This window comes from Muntiacus reevesi, chromosome 20 (assembly GCF_963930625.1).
Source record: "Muntiacus reevesi chromosome 20, mMunRee1.1, whole genome shotgun sequence".
Taxonomy (NCBI): Eukaryota; Metazoa; Chordata; class Mammalia; order Artiodactyla; family Cervidae; genus Muntiacus; species Muntiacus reevesi.
In genome coordinates this window covers 23,523,630-23,540,322 of record NC_089268.1, presented here as the reverse complement: position 1 = coordinate 23,540,322, position 16,693 = coordinate 23,523,630, and the positions used below count along the sequence as shown (strand labels likewise).

Sequence of the window (16,693 nt, the reverse complement as noted above, 5' to 3'; positions counted from 1 at the left end):
AATACTTTGACCACCTCATGCAAAGAGTTGACTCATTGGAAAAGACCCTGATGCTGGGAGGGATTGGGGGCAGGAGGATAAGGGGATGACAGAGGATGAGATGGCTGGATGGCATCACCGACTCGATGGACATGTGTTTGAGTAAACTCCAGGAGGTGGTGATGGACAGGGAGGCCTGGCGTGCTGCGATTCATGGGGTCACAAAGAGTCGGACACGACTGAGTGACTGAACTGAACTGAACTGAACTGAACTCCCTGCTTTCACTGCCAAGGACATGAGTTCAATCTTTGGTCAGGTAAATATGTTTCACCAAGTGCATCCAAAAAAAAAAAAAATGACCTTGAGAAAGTTGCCCCTGGAGGCAGTACAGCCCCTGGCAGAGGTACAGAAAATCACCAATTCAAGCTATTGTCAGTAATTTCTTAGACACAGGGGCTGGGATAATGCTAGTGCCACTGGGGACAGGGATGTGGTACTCCAGAAGAAAGTCACAGCAGCCAGCCACCTTGCAGGGTTTGCTATGGGGCTTGTCAGTCTCCCCAGTAGCCTCACTGCATAGGGATGAGGGTGTAATTCTTTTTTTTTTTTTAATTGGAGTGTAATTGCTTTACGATATTGTGTTAGTTTCTGCCAAATAATGAAGTGAATCAGCTATATGTCTACATTATCCCCTCCCTCTTGGACCTCCCTCCCACCCCCTCAGTCCCACCCATTTAAGTCATCACCCAGCACGGAGCTGAGCTCCCTCTGCCCTACGGCAGGTTCCCAGTAGCTAGCTATTTACGTAGGGCAGTGTATATATGTTGGGCTTCCCTGGTAGCTCAGCTGGTAAAGAATCTGCCTGCAACACAGGAGACCCCAGTTCAATTCCTGGGTCAGGAAGATCACCTGGAGAAGGGATAGGCTACCCACCCCAGTATTCTTGGGCTTCCCTGGTGGCTCAGATGGTAAAGCATTTGCCTGCAATGCGGGAGACCTGGGTTCAATCCTTGGGTTGGGAAGATCCCCTGGAGGGGGGCATGGCAACCCACCCCAGTATTGTTGCCTGGAGAATCCCCGTGGACAGAGGAGCCTGGCGGCCTATAGTCCATGGGGTCGCACAGAGTCGGACACGAATGAGTGACTCTGCACAGCACAGGGTATATATGTCAATCCTAATCCTCTACATCGTCTCACCCTTCCCTTCCCCGCACTGTGTCCCCATGTCTGTTACCTTTGGGTCTCTAGTCCTGCCCTGCAAACAGGTTCATCTGTACCACCGTTCTTTTTTAAGATTAATTCTGAATGCCATCTTCCTCTGAAGAGGGAAGAAAGAGAGAGAGGAGGCCCTGCAATGTGTCAGTCAGAACCACTGGAAATGGAAAGTTCACAAAACTGGGTCCTGGGGAGATGTGAGTGTCTACACTGGGTGAAGTCTTCCATTACACATGTTCACTGTACTCTGAATTCTTCCTTCAGGACAGGCCAACAGTTGTAACTTTATATTTATTTGTGTTTTCTTTGGTATAAGCCTGTCTTAAGGAGCCTATGAGCTGCATGAAGAACGACCCATGTCTGCTCTGTGCTCCGCTGTATCCCCAGCACCTACCACAGGGCCTGGCACACAGTAAGGTCGCTGAAAGTAGTTGGTGAATGCATGACATGAAGCTCAGAGGAAGAGTCTTAGGTTAAGTACGGAAACTTCTTTTCACAATGTGGGGCAAAGACCAGAGAAAAACTTGAGTGGGTCAGGTGGTTAAGAGGAGAGAAATACCTAGGTTAAAGATGAATCAGACGTGAGCAAAGGCAGAGGCTTATTTTAGTCTGGTAAAATTAAGGGATATAAAGGGCCTAAATGTAATGTACACAACTCCATGCATTCTTATCTAATTGCATTTTGTAGATTTTGGGGGCTCTGTCCCATGGCTTTTTGTTTCCAAGAAAACTCCCCCCCTACCCCCATATTTCCAATCAGGTCTTGACTGAATTAGAGAAAAAAAAAAAGTTTTTTTTCCCTCTATCCAGTGTGATAGAATTTATCCAATTTGCTCTTGTTCCCTACCCTGAGCAGCCAGGCACTTGGATGCAAAGATAACTAAACGTTGAGAACTTAGGCTTCTGCTGGATTATTTCTTTACAATACATTTTCCAGACAGAGAAAGCTACTTGATTTCTCTATGTGGCATCTCTGTGTGGTTATGAGATGCTCAGAATGTATGACTGTAGATTTATTTAAAATCCATCATCAAAAATCTCTTGTCATATAGTTTATGTGAGTCTGAACTTCTAAGAAGCATGTTTCTTATGATCAAGCCCCCTGGGCTCCAGTCACTGAAGGGTATGTCTGAGGGGTTTGCATTCCCAGCAAGAGTTGGAAGAGATTTGAAGAACTGTTAGTTCTGAAAAGAGGAAGTTTTCAGAGTTGAGGTTGAACAGATAAGGAAGTATAGCCACTATCTCCTCATCCTGTATCTGCTTGACTATTCACTCACTCACCTCATCTCTAAATGCAATCTTAACTTCTTAGTAAACCCTTAGGTTAAACACATTCACTAATTCTAATTCAATGTCTTTTGAGAGAAAATGAAATGAAATGATTTTAAAGGGAAGTTGATCATGTTTCTCTTACTAGGTTTGATGTTCAGAGATCTTTTTGTATACAATTATGCAGTAAGGTTGCTAGTGCAAAAAAGAGGAATTCTAAATACTTGTAGCTGATTGGCTTCTTAATTGCTTGGTTTGTTCCCCAAAGAGTTCAAAACCACTTATACACACAGGAAAAATACATAATAAATTAAATTAAAATAAAAATTCAGGCTACCGGAAACACAAAGATGTAAAAGAAATACGGAGTTACAAGTGAAGTAGACAGGCAAGGCATATAGAGTACAATCTAGCATGTGGGGTTGGCCCTCTTTATTCATGGATTTCATATTTGTGAATTCACCTACTTGTTAAAAGTTATTTGTAACTTCAAGTCAGTACTGACAGTGATCCTGAAGTCATTTATGGACATGGACAGGGCAGTGAAAAATTGGAGCCTCCCAATGCCCACATCTTCAGTCAGTTGAAGCTGAAGAAGCCAACTTCTTGTTCAAGCTCCCCTACTGCAAACAAGTCCTTTACACGTCTAGTTAGTGCTGTTTTTTTTTTTTTTTTTTTTTGGTTTGTCTTAGTTGGGATTTAGTTCCCGCACCAGTGATGGAACCTGCAACTCCCTATTGGAAGTGTGGAATCTTAACCACTGGACCACCAGGGAAGTCCCAATGCCGTGTTCTTTTGCATTTTTACTTTTTGTTGGCTATTTCACTGTTGAAAATGGCCCGCAAGCATAGTGCTTAAGTGCTGTTTAGCATTCCTAAGTGCAAAAAGGCTGTCATGTACCTTCCTAGAGAAAATACACATATTGGATAAGTTTCTTTTAGGCATGGGTTATAATGCTCTTGATTGTAAGTTCAGTGATAATCAACAAGATACATTAAGTAATGTGTCTTTAAATGAAAATGCACATACAACAAAGTTATGTATTGATCTGCCGATAAAAACTTTGTGACCAGAGGCTTGCAGGAATCTAATCTTGAATTTTCCTTAGGAGCAATGGTTCAAAAATAATTAAGACAGTGTTCACAGGTGACTTTTTGAACCTTATCACGAACAATGAAAATCAACTATACTTGCAGGTAAGGGTCCATATTTTACTCTAAACTTTCTAGCAGCTAACACAAAGAGAAATAAACATGATTCAGACTGCCCATAAAATTATCCTTATACTTTTTACCAGAGCATTTACTTAAATTTCACTTATTCATTCCTAAATTAAGTCCAGTTCTCTAACTTCTATATAATCAAAACCTACCTTGCTCTGGCTTCAGTTTATCTTTCTAGGCTAACCAGCTCTTTTGACTCACAAATTTTGCAGGGTCACAGATTGGTGACATTAAAATCAGAGAGACAGTTCTCCCATGGGTTCACACAAAGAGGACACTGTAATTAATATACAACACTAGACAATATCCTTTAGTGAAAACAGTGATAAATTTCATAAGGATCTTTCTTTATTAAAGATGAAGATAAATTTTAAAGCTCACAAAAAAGAAAAGAGAAATCTCAGAGAATAAGAATGAAAAATAGTCTCATAAAATATTTTTTATTTGGAATCCCATTAGAAGGTCATAATGACAACTATTAACTCTGAAAAGTGTAAGATCAGAATGTTATATGGGCAGGAGGAGGAGGGGATGACAGAGGATGAGATGGTTGGATGGCATCACCAACTCAGTGGACATGGGTTTGGGTGGACTCCAGGAGTTGGTGATGGACAGGGAGGCCTGGTGTGCTGCGGTTCATGGGGTCGCAAAGAGTCAGGCACGACTGAGTGACTGAACTGAATTGAACTGAACATGACTCAATTATAAATTCCCTATAATAAGCCAATGTTCTTTAAAAAATTATTTTATTGAAGTATAGTCCATTTATAATGTGCTAAATTCTGCTGTATAGCAAAGTGATTCATTATGCATATATATACACTATTTTTCATTATGGTTTATCACAGGATATTGAACATAGTTTCCTGTGCTATACTGTAGAACCTTTGTTTATTGTTCTATAGCTTGCATCCACTATTCCCAACTCCCAATCCATCCCTCCCCACCGCCATCTCTTGGAAATCACAAGTCTGTTCTCTGTGTCTGTGAGTTTGTTTCTAAATAAACACCTGTTCTTGAATAGGAAAGTAAAGGTTTGTACCTCCTTTAGCCAAAATTTTATCACTAGCAGAGTCACTGTCTCAAGGAAAATAATAATACTCAACATAAGTTTTAGGAACTGAGGTTTCTTGAAGCATTTGGGTGCCCATCAGGACACAGCAAGCAGCTAAAATATGTTATTAATATTAATCAGACAAGAAAGGCACGGCACGCTCCTAGAATTCATTCTTATAAAATAAATAAAACATAAGGTCTCTGTTTTTATGATGTGATATGCCATTTATGGGCTTCCCTGGTGGCTCAGATGGTAAAGAATCCACTTGCAATGCGGGAGACTGGGTTCCATCCCTGGGTTGGGAAGATCTCCTGGAGAAGGCAATGGGAACCCACTCCAGTATTCTTGCCTGGAGAATCCTATGGACAGAGGATCCTGGGGTGCTACAGTCCATGGGGTCACAAAGAGTCGGACATGACTGAGCGGCTAGCGCAGCACACCAAGTTATAATACAACAGTGAATATTTGTTAAGGAGGAAATAAAGAACTTCTTACAGTACTTGTAATCCAATAGTACTGATTATTTTTCAGATGATAGATTTCCTGTTTAGAGAGATCCTTGTCTGTTCCTCTAGTGTGCCCATGTCATGATGCAAATAATTTTATATTTTGTAAGGCTTATTTTCTCGATATTAAAACTTAAGAGAGCAAAGAAACAAAAGCACCCCCAAACCCCAAAACAACAGCAAGAAATTATCTTTTCCTGTAAACCTATAGTTTGGTCTTCCTATACAATGTTGAATTTCATCTCTCCTTTTTCTATGTCTCCCATTTCTGCTTGTAATTATAACCAATGACTTGATATTTGTTGTCCTAATGAATAAATGCTTACCTAATGTTGAGAGTTCAGTCTGGAACTGAGGTCTTAAACTGCGTGGCAGTGCAGTGTCTCCTTCTCCGTCCAAGGCTGGTTAATTCTTCAACCTTACTTCCCTAATGAGTTCTACGCAGAAAGAGGAGGGCAAGAGAAAGACGGTATCCACAACAAGAGGGAGGGAGGAGTTTATGACGTCAGGTGAAAAAAATCACCATGAGTATTTTCATTCCGCCTCTTTCTAATACATTTAGTATTATGGTGTAAAAGGCACTGAAGACTCATCTTGATTTAGAGATGGATGTTTTCTAGACGTAAAACCTATCTTTCTGACAGGATACAGTGGATAAGAATAAAAAGGAATGGGATCCAGACAAATAGGAAGACAGCGCTTATATATTTTTATCTATTCTGAAGATAATGATTTTGCTGCTCTAAACTTCCAAGTCTGAAAGAGAGTGATCTCTAAGGAGGCCCCTCACGGAACAGAGTGTTTTTTGAGAATTTTAATTCCTTTACCTTGGTCTATCAAATGAAAATTCATTCAGAATTTACTTGGCTCCACTGGCTGCAATTGCAAGCGCCATGGGCATCTCAGCACACAAGGCCTGAGCCTTAGGATAATAAATAGTACGGATGTCTCAGCGGTATAGAGAGAAAACTTCAGTTTGAATGTGGTCACTTGGGAGGATACTGTTTACCGTGTTTATGTCTGACAAAGTCAAGATCAAACCTAGAGATGTTAGGGCATTCTTTATTTGAAGATGTTGGTTTAAGTAATACAGTGGGTAGTTGGTAGTTGAAAGTGACTGGAAGAAATTGTTTCAGAGGACAATTACTGGATAAGTAAGAGCATTTTTGATCCTGTTAGAGCATTTTTGATCCTGGTATACTGATAACTTTTTAAAAATGGTGTTACCCAGGGCAACCTATATCCATGCATGGTCCTAAGGGGCCTATATAAATCTAATCTTTCCTGTACATTATTTAAGGAAAATGGATTTTAAGAAATGAACAGAAGCTGTTATTTATAGAACAGAAGCTATTTTAGGTATGAGGTTTAGTATCAGAGAAAACCTTAAAAAGTCAGGGGCCAAGTTATTTATGGACTCGGAAGGACATATACATGTCTTCCCAGGTTTAGAGTACATGTTCCAGAAAAGAAACTTCTATTATTTTTTACAAAGGTCTTTGCTCTTTATTTAACATCTGAACTAACTAGAATAGTAGCTTTTTGCCATATGAGAAATAGCTAAAAAGGAAAAATATATCTTTTCCAGGAAAATTGCATTGGATTTATTTAACATCTGAACTAACTAGAATAGTAGCTTTTTGCCAAATGAGAAATAGCTAAAAAGGAAAAATATATCTTTTCCAGGAAAATTGCATTGGATGAAGATAATTAAACTTGAAATAGATTCATCAAGTTAACCTAAACATTTTTTTTAACCTTATTTCTGTATAGTCATTAGCAAGCAGAACATCAAAGACAAATTTTAATGCAGGTTATCTGAAGCAGAAGCTAAGTGATGAAATCAGAAAGAATAATGGGTAAAACAAGACAAAAAAAAAATGAAACATTGATCATAAAATCCCACAAAATGGGAGAATTTGGGTAAATATATATACTTATATATATATATATATATATATATATTTGGGTGTAAAGAAAATATTTTTCAAATACATTTAATTCTACAGTGAAATGATAGGTTACCAAATATCCACTGCCAAATGAAAATTTTTAAAATTAATTTAATTGGAGGATAATTACAATATTGTAATGGGTTTTGCCATACATTGATATGAATCAGTCATGGGTGCACATGTGTCCCCCCATCCTGAAACCCCAACCTGCCTCTCTCCCCACCCTAACCTAAACTTTTGACTCTTGAAATTAAAAGGAAAAAAGGAAAAAAGAGAGAATAAAGGTTTCTAATGTAAGATAAATTTAAGATTTTCTTCTAGAAATCCAACTGAACAAATTCATAATACATATTATCAAATATTTATACATTGTTCTATTAGGATTCACTCATTAGCTTCAGAACAATCTTCTATTTGTAGCTTATCAGCAAATTCCTAAGAAGTCAAAATTATAATTTTTTCTCACATTCTAGCTCTATCACTTACTATTCGAGTGATCTCAGTTACTTAGTTTCCTTTGCCTCAGATTATGCAGGATGTGAATAATACTGATTACTATGGGGTTTGATCCCCATAATTAGGATTAAATATTGGTATAAATACATGTATACATGTAATGGGCTTACAACAGTGCCTGGCATGTAGCACAGATCAATAAATATCAGCCACTTTATCACTGTTATTTTTGTTATATAGCTTTCATTCCATTTGAAAATCTACCTTAATTTTAAGGAACTCTTTAGGAGTGGAAATGATTAAAACTGATTTTAAGGCACATTTGTTTCTATTAGTTAAGAAAAAGTTCATTAAAAAAAAAAGTATAATAGTTTTATTGGTTTTTTTTTTTTTTTTTTTTTTGGCCTCGCCACGTAGCCTGTGGTAGCTTAAACCCATGAGACCTGGGATGGAATCTGGGCCCTTGACTGTGAAAGCCCCAAGTCTTAACCACTGGACTACCAAGGAATTCCCACTTTGTTGTATTTGGAAAATGTCCCTCCTTTATGTTCCTCTTTGTCCAATTTTAACAAATATGACCAGTGTTTGGATATGGCTTCTACAAGCAGCAACCACTTTAATGAAAGTGGTTGTGTGGCGGTGAATGGCAAGAAATACATTCAAGGACAGCAACTCTTTTTGATGTTTTCATTAAGTTTTATTGGGGTATAGGTGTTTTGCACCGTGTTAGTTTTTCCTGTATGATAAACTGAATCAGTCAGCTCTATATATACATATATCCCCTCTCTTTTGCATTTCCTTCCCATTTTGGTCACCACAGAGCACATGCAAAGTTCACTGCATTACTATTTACAATAGCCAGAGCATGGAAGCAACCTGAACATCCATCAACAGAAGAATGGGTAAAGATGTCGTACATATATACAGTGGAACATCACTCAGCCACGAAAAGGAACGAAATTGGGTCATTTGTAAAGACGTGGATGGACCCAGAGACTGTCCTACAGGGTGAAATTAGAAAGAAAGGGCAGCAACTCTTAACAAGAAAACTAGTTAGGACAGAAAAATGTATCAGTCACTTTAGAAAGAATAAAGTACACATGGGAAACATGAATTTCTGTATTTGCTTTCCTTCTTTCTTCATTAAAGCTGAATATTTCTTGACAGTGAATGAAATCTGAGAGGATGTAGGAGGCTTCTGTTTGGGAACTACGCCAATCTAAACGACTCAAATATTAATTTTGACAGGTGCACCTGCATTTATTTTCAGTAAACAATGCCAAGATATTCTATCCAACCAAATTAAAGAGAGTAAATCCTTTAATTTTAGTCACTGAGCAGGTGTCTCATATTTAGGCAAAACCTGTTTGTTAAACATGCCCAACTGAAAGTTGTGAGAATGGGAGAATTAATACAAAATAATGACTTTACAGACTGACAGTAAGCTGTGTTTCTGTTATCGTATCTGTACAGGTTGCACTCCCCCCGCCCCCTGCCAAATGACACCACTTGCCCTCCTTCCTTCAGCAGCATTACTGGGTACCCATTTTCCTGTATGTTCAGCAACTTTCCCTTTCAGTCTTTTTCAATCTTTTCCAATCCAATAGTTGAAAAAGTTTTGTCTTCATTTGCATTTACATGACTTTTAAGGTTGAAAATCTTTCAAGTATTGATACTTATTGACTACTTATTTCCCTTGAGAATTGCCCATTTTCCTATTGGTATTTAACCTATTACTGGATTTTAGAGCTTTATGAATAAAAATATTTGTTTTATATATGTTGCAGATATTTTTCAGTCTGTACTGTGCCTTTGGCTCACTTTAAAAAAAAAATTTATCTTAAAAAGTTCAAAGTCTTATGTAGTGATCTACTGATTCTTTTTTCTTTATGGTTTTATCTTTGCTTATATGCATAATACAGGCATACCTCATAGATTCTGCAGGCTCACTTCCAGATCACCACAATAAAGCAAATATCACCACAAAGCAAGTCACACCAATTTCTTTACTTTACGGTAAATATAAATTCCATTTACATTATACTATAAGTCTATTAACTGTAAAAAACAATATAGACACCTTAATTAAAAAATAATGGTATTCAGAAAATGGCATCAATAATGCTTGACCCAGGATGGCCACAAATATTTGTAAAAAATGTAGTATCTGCGAAATGCAATAAAGTACTACAAGAGGAGTAGATCTGTAGGGGTTTAGAGACACTAACATCAATAATTCACTCATAAATCCATTTTAGTTTCTATTTTTTCATTTATTTATTTTGAATCTATTCTGTCATAAAGTAGGAGTATTTACCACCACCAACCCTCCACCCCCTGGGCTTCCCAGGTGGTGCTAGTGGTAAAGAATCCCTGCCTGTCTGTCCCCCCAGCCCAGTCAATGCAGATGTAAAGAAACGTGGGTTTGATCCCTGGGTCGGGAAGATCCCCTGAAGGAGGGCATGGCAACCCTGCCAGTATTCTTGCCTGAAGAATCCTTCGACAGAGGAGTCTGATGGGCTAGAGTCCATATCTTGCACAATCAGACACAACTGAAGTGACTTAGTATGTATGCCATGCTCCAGCCCTCTCCCCAGTGGAGTTAGCTAGTTTCTTCAAGATCATTTACTGAATAATATATTTTCTCTACATTTTATTTGATATGCTATCTTTATCACAGGCTGCATTTTTATAACATATATCTTTTGTTCCAAAATATCTTTTAGAATTTAAAGTTTCTGCCATCGGTACTTATCACTGAAGAGAACATGTATCATAGTTGGCATGGCCTTTGTATGTGAGAATTTAGACAGATAAGAATATTTCAAGAGGATAACCATCTGCATTACTGGGACCTTGCATAGTTGGAATTTTAATTTTATTTGGGTCTGTTATTAACTCTTAAATTCTTCACAAAGAGTACACCAAAATTCAGCATTTGAAGAAAATATTGTATATTTTGCCTACTGCCAGAAGATGCTGTATATATCTCAAAATTAGGTCATGTACTTTTTTAAGCTATGCATGCATGCATGCTAAGTCACTTCAGTTGTGTCCGACTCTGTGTGGCCCTATGGACAGCAGCCCACCAGGCTCCTCTGTCCACAAGATTCTCTAGGCAAGAATACTGGAGTGAGTTGCCATCTCCTTCTCCATTTCTAAGCTCTAAGAGGGTAGTATGACCAGTTTATGTGTGATAAAGAACTGTCACGTAGCAACAATGGTGAACTGAAATTCCTGCTGACTTTCAATCACCTGTTAAACAGACGTTCTGACAGAACAGTAGACTTAGTAACTCCTTTATTCTACCAAAAACGATGATAAACATCACGACTAATGAGAAAAATCAGTGCATTGGGGCTCTCCTAGCATTCAAGGAACACAAGACTATAAACTTCCAAGTGACAGTTTTTTAAGTTTTAAGACATTTTGTAAAATCTTTTTCTTTTAGTTGCTTTTCCTAGCACATAGTAGACAGTTCAAGCATATACAATCATGTTCTCTTTAAATGCTGTACTACAGGTTTCCTTTCTCGAAGACCTTCCTTCCCTTAAACTCTATGAATGTCCTTCCTGACCATAATTTCCTAACAGGATGTTGCTTCTGACCCTTTTGCTGAGCTGCCCAACCCCAATGACCACAGTGAGCACTAAACCCAACTTGTTTAACCCAAGCTGTGTTCCTGGTGGTCTCAGCCTGGAGGGCATCACCAGAATTATCGCACCTTCTAAATGAACTGACTAAACATCCTAGGTTAGACAGAAAAGTAATTAAATTAGTTATTTTATTTTACAAATACTTAAAAGCAACCCAGATGATACCCTGTGATTGGTTAAAAATGATTTTTAATATATTTAAGTGATAATATCTTCACATGTATATGCTTATTATCATAATGAGGAAAGGTTTAGAAAGAAGGGATTTTTTTTTGGCTTGGTGTTGGGGTCCAGCCCCAGCAGGATCCAGGGGAACCCTCAGGATGAATGGCGTCGGCGAATGAGAGAGAAACAGACAAAGCTCGGGGCTGAGTCTGAAGTTTATTTTTGCACGGCCCCTTTATACCCTTAACAACATCTTTGGGGGAAGTGCATACTGCTTACACACAGGTATCTCAAAACATTACAGCAACTTGACCTTCAACAGAAACTGGATGTCACCCACATACTTTTCATTCACAAGAGTCTTTCTTATCATTTGGCCTTCAGGCCTGCTAACATTTTATGGCTTGCACCTGGTGTGACTTAAGCAACTTCAGTAGCCGACCCTGTTTTTCTTGTGATTAATCTATTTTCTTTCTAATAGGCGTCATCTCTATGGGAACTAGATAGGATTACATTTTTACAGAACAGAAATGCAAAGGACTGCAAAAACAGCAGATATGGCACAAAACAGGCTCTTAGTCTAAAAGTTAGCCACCTGCAAGAAATCACCATCTAATCTCTATCTAAAGTATTTTCTATTAGGCACATTTGCGGCTATAATATTTGTGGAGCTTTTCTCACCCCACGAAGGGGCCTATGCTTAATAGTTTCTTTTGTTAGCGTACTGTGCTTAGGATGTTTAGAACAATCATGAGCATTTTTGCAATGAGAGCACACATTTATCAAACAAGCCAGAATGCCAGCAAAAGGGTTTGAATTGAAGCACTTCCTTCATCCCTGGCCCCTTCATAGGGTACCAGCGTCCAGGAGAGTTATTAATTAGGATTTTAAGTTGGTCTTTATTCAATGAAAGAGGAGCAGGAGAGCTCTCGGCAGGCAACACAAGAATCTGCAGCAGGGCAAACAAGAACAACAGCAGATAAGGGGGGAGGATATACGGTGGGGTAGAGGCCGAGGCCAACCTGGAGGTTCCCTTGTATCCTGGACGGCCTTGCCTGTCAGGTTTTTTCCTCATGACCTCGTCATGGATGGGGTCCCGGATGGCCTTGCCTGTCCGGTATTTTCTTCATGACCTCGTCATGGATGGGGTCCCGGACGGCCTTGCCTGTCCGGTATTTTCTTCATGGGCAGGATCTCCCATGATGGCTCTCGGCAGCTTGGCATTTAAGGAAGTAAATGAGCTTAGGTTTCTTTTGAACAATTTTATGAAATAAAGGTATGCTCTGATGAGAGTAGAAAATAAATATTCAACATCTATTCACTAACCTAAACAAAGAAACAAAATGTTCATGCTGCCTTTAAAGTTAAAGACACCTGGCAAATCTTAATGAAGCACCTAGACCAAAAGTCTAGGGTGTTGTGTAAAAGAGCAAAGGCATTTGGGGATGTTGCGAGTTCCATAGGACCAGACAGAAAATGCAATCATCAGCTAAAGAACAACAAGGATAGCAAACGCTTATGTTTTTATGTGCTAGGCACTATAAACTATTTACATATATTAAATCATAGTATCACACTTGCTTTGCATTAAACAATAAACAAGCTCTATCCAGCCATTATAAACCATCAGATTGTGGCTATTCTCACTATGGTTATGGGCACATAACTGGAGATACAGTAACACAAATGTGAGTTCCTAGACTTGTGAACTGATAAAAACAGTCTTTAAGGCCTACATTAGATGCTTACGGTAGATCTATAGTGGTTAATTTTAAAGTGCATATCTGAAGAAGCCTCAGCCTCTGCAATATCACATAGATTAACATTTTTACAAATTCATAAACATTAAATTAATATGGGACAATCTACAAAAAAACCCAAAAAACAACCCCAACTCTTTAAGAGGCATCCAGTCTTTTATAGACTTCTTCAATGAAGGTGAACATGTGCTTCATCTGGGATGAATTATGGAGAACTTCCAAGTCCTTCAGAAGACTGTTCTGATTTGGAATTAGTGTCAGAATTTCTCTCTGTGGGCATGATAGAATAATTCATTTTTTTAAATTTTATTTTTTATTGATATAGAATTGACATGAACATTATACTAGCTTCAGGCATACAACATAATGATTTGATATTTGTATACACTGCAAAATGATCACCACAGTAAGTCTAGTTAACATCTATCACCAAACATGTTACAGATATTTTTTTTCCTTGCGATGAGAACTTTCAGATCTATTTTCTTAGCAACTTCCAAAAATACAATACAGTATTAACTCTAGTCACCAGCTTATACATTACATCCCCCATGACTTATTTATATGAGTGTGTACCTTTTGACTTTACCCATGTAATTCATTTTTAACTTTTCACCATGAAAAATGTTATATGTATTGATGTGTTATTTAGAGAGAATGATATAATCACTCAAATGTGATTATCTATCAACTAATTGCCATTCTTCTTTTAAATCTACATTATTCTGTTTCCTCTCTGCCCAATTTCATTCCTCTCGCCCTAGGTAGATTTTAGATTGGAAAATTTTTATTAAAAATTTTTTTGAGAAAACATACAGACTTTCTACCAGGGTAAACAGTGACACTACAGTATCTATTGGGGACCTTTGAAAAAAGATAAGTCACCAGTGTGCAGCCTACTACGAATAGGACGTAGTATACTATTTTAGGACAAGTTACATGCCATTATTAGAAGCATAAACAAAGCAACTGTCAGAATTTACTTCCAGAAACCTATTCTACAGCCATGACTATACAAATGTGTAATAATGCATATACAAAGGTGTACATAGCATTACCTGTACTAGAAAAATTATTTATTTCCAAACTCTCCACAAATTATATTATGGCACATCTATATAATGGAATATTATACAGTGACTGACAAGCATGAGATGTTCAAACTGTGCCATCATATTAGAAAAATAATTTTCCCTTACAGTTTACATCATAGGTTTCATTTGTTTAAAAGAAGAAGCAGCATGTAATGTTTTTACATATATGAAATTTATAACTGGTGATGCAGTTAATATGGTAAATTGTAAGTACTTACCTGAAGGATGGGTGCTCTGAGACTCTTTTGAGAAAGTTCAGGAAGAGAGAGCACCCCACTATCTATTTGAAACATCTAAAGTAGAAAAAGAAAGCTATAGATTATTTTGTAAAGCTAGATTTTTTCAAAAAGTTGACTTCTCTTATTACACTCAAAAGCTGTCTGGGTAAAATCTAATAATGAAAAATTATATCCAGATTCTAGTAATAACTTTTTTTTGGGGGGGGAACAATTACCTGTTTTATCTTCTTTTCTTCTTCTTCCACCTCACTTGTCAGAACATGAACTTTGTTCTTTAGGCTGTGAATATCCCCAGTCATTGACTCTATAGTCGCTACCATTTTATCTGTTTCTTCCTGCATCAGAAAAAGAAAGTTAATGTTTTAAATTAAATATACTATTAAGTGAAACCCAAACATTTTAAAAAACATCTTACATATTGAAACACTTCTGGAAGAAACTGGTAATTTTCATTTTTCTTTCAAAAAAGTCTCCCTAGAGATTGATTTACCAATGTAACAAAGATGTACAGGAACCTTTCCTCAAAAATTTACCAAAGCTGCTGGTATCAGAGATCCTGGAAGACCTATGTGAATTTAGCAGAACCTAATGATTCACAGCAGCAGGTACAGCCGCATTCCTTAAGCAGTAAGTAATAGCAGAGAAATTCTAATTTAGGAACATCTGAGTGCTATTGTCATTTGCCAAAAGAAAAAGTGCTGAACATTAGGGCAAAGATAATAACAGAAAATGAGTGGCAGTTTCTCACATAAAAAGAACATAAAATGTATGGAGGAAAACAAAAGAGAAAATAAATGAAATAAATACAGGAATACCAGGGGTGTAATGACTGTAGGCCACACATAGAGTTAGCCAGCTTCTGGGTTTCTAAATGGCATTAAGTATTGCATTGCTTTCAAATCTAGTCCTAGCAATAGCAAAGGACAGCGCAGCCTCTGGGGATCAGGGAACAAGTAAATAACCCACACAGAAGCCACACGAAAGTAATGAAGTAGTAACTCTGAAATCCTGATGAGCAATATGGTTGATATCTACATTTAACATCATTTTCCAAATACTGAAAGCAGAATTGTTACTGTCAATTATAGTAATCTTCCTTAACAAATATATTATGGCTTCTAGAAACCATTAGAAAGGGCACCTGCAGAGGTCTGCAACTGCTCATGGGCTGTTTCTGATTGGCTCAAGAGCTATGAATGATTTTTACATTTCTAAAGGATGTTAAAAAAACAAAAAAGACTGTGCAATGAAAACTAATGCGACTCATAAAGAGCAAGATGTTTATCATCTGGCCCTTACAGAAAGAATGTGCTGATTCCTGAGTACCCAAAACTCTAGGTCTGTGAGCTCCATTTACTAGGCCAAACAAGGTCACAGGATCTGATACAAAACATGGAGAACAAAGTATTATATAACTTAAATTTGTATTATATAATTGAAAGTAGAACTTAAATGTCCTTACCAAAAAAAAAAGTGAGGTGACAGATGCATTAACTAACAAGATGGGGGGAAATCCTTTCACAATGTACATACACATTAAATCACCATGATGTACACTTTAGATATCATACCATTTTGCTACTTATATCTCAAATAAAGCTGAAATTAAAAAAAAAAAAAAGCCATATCATGCTGCCCAACTGTTCATTCAGAGGGGAAGCTAGTGACAGTTATGAAAATATACCCTTGCAAAGTAACATTGGAATGAAAGTTAAATATAATCTCACACAATGAAGAAAGTGAGAAAACCACTAAAAAAACACCACTATATAAATTTACAGGAGTTATGTATGGATGTGAGAGCTGGACAATAAAGAAGCCAGAGCTTATGAACTGTGGTGTTAGAGAAGACTCTTGAGAGTCCCTTGGAAAGCAAGGAGATGAAACCAGTCAATCTTAAAGGAAATCAACTCTGAATACTCTTTGGAAGGGACTGATGCTGAAACTGAAGCTCCAGTATTTGGCCGCCTGATGCAAACAGCTGACTCACTGGAAAAGACTGTGGTGCTGGGAAAGACTGAAGGCAGAAGGAGAGGAAGGTAACGTGGATGAGATGGTTGGATGGTATCACTGGGCAAATTCCGGTAGATGGTGAGGGACAGGGAAGTCTGGCGTGCT

General features: G+C 37.8%; 1 protein-coding gene across 3 annotated transcripts in view; it reads right to left on the bottom strand.

Annotated features, from left to right (window-relative positions):
- Positions 1–11,686: 11,686 nt before the first annotated feature.
- CENPQ (centromere protein Q) overlaps positions 11,687–16,693 on the bottom strand; it is a 17,535-nt gene continuing 12,528 nt past the window's right edge. For all 3 annotated transcript variants that reach the window (XM_065912955.1, XM_065912956.1, XM_065912957.1), the window contains 3 exons: positions 14,791–14,910; positions 14,555–14,629; positions 11,687–13,512 (listed from right to left, as the gene is read on the bottom strand). In XM_065912955.1, coding sequence (XP_065769027.1) covers positions 13,381–13,512; positions 14,555–14,629; positions 14,791–14,910 — 327 coding nt within the window. In that variant the 3' untranslated portion in view covers positions 11,687–13,380. The remainder of the gene's footprint in view (positions 13,513–14,554; positions 14,630–14,790; positions 14,911–16,693) is intronic.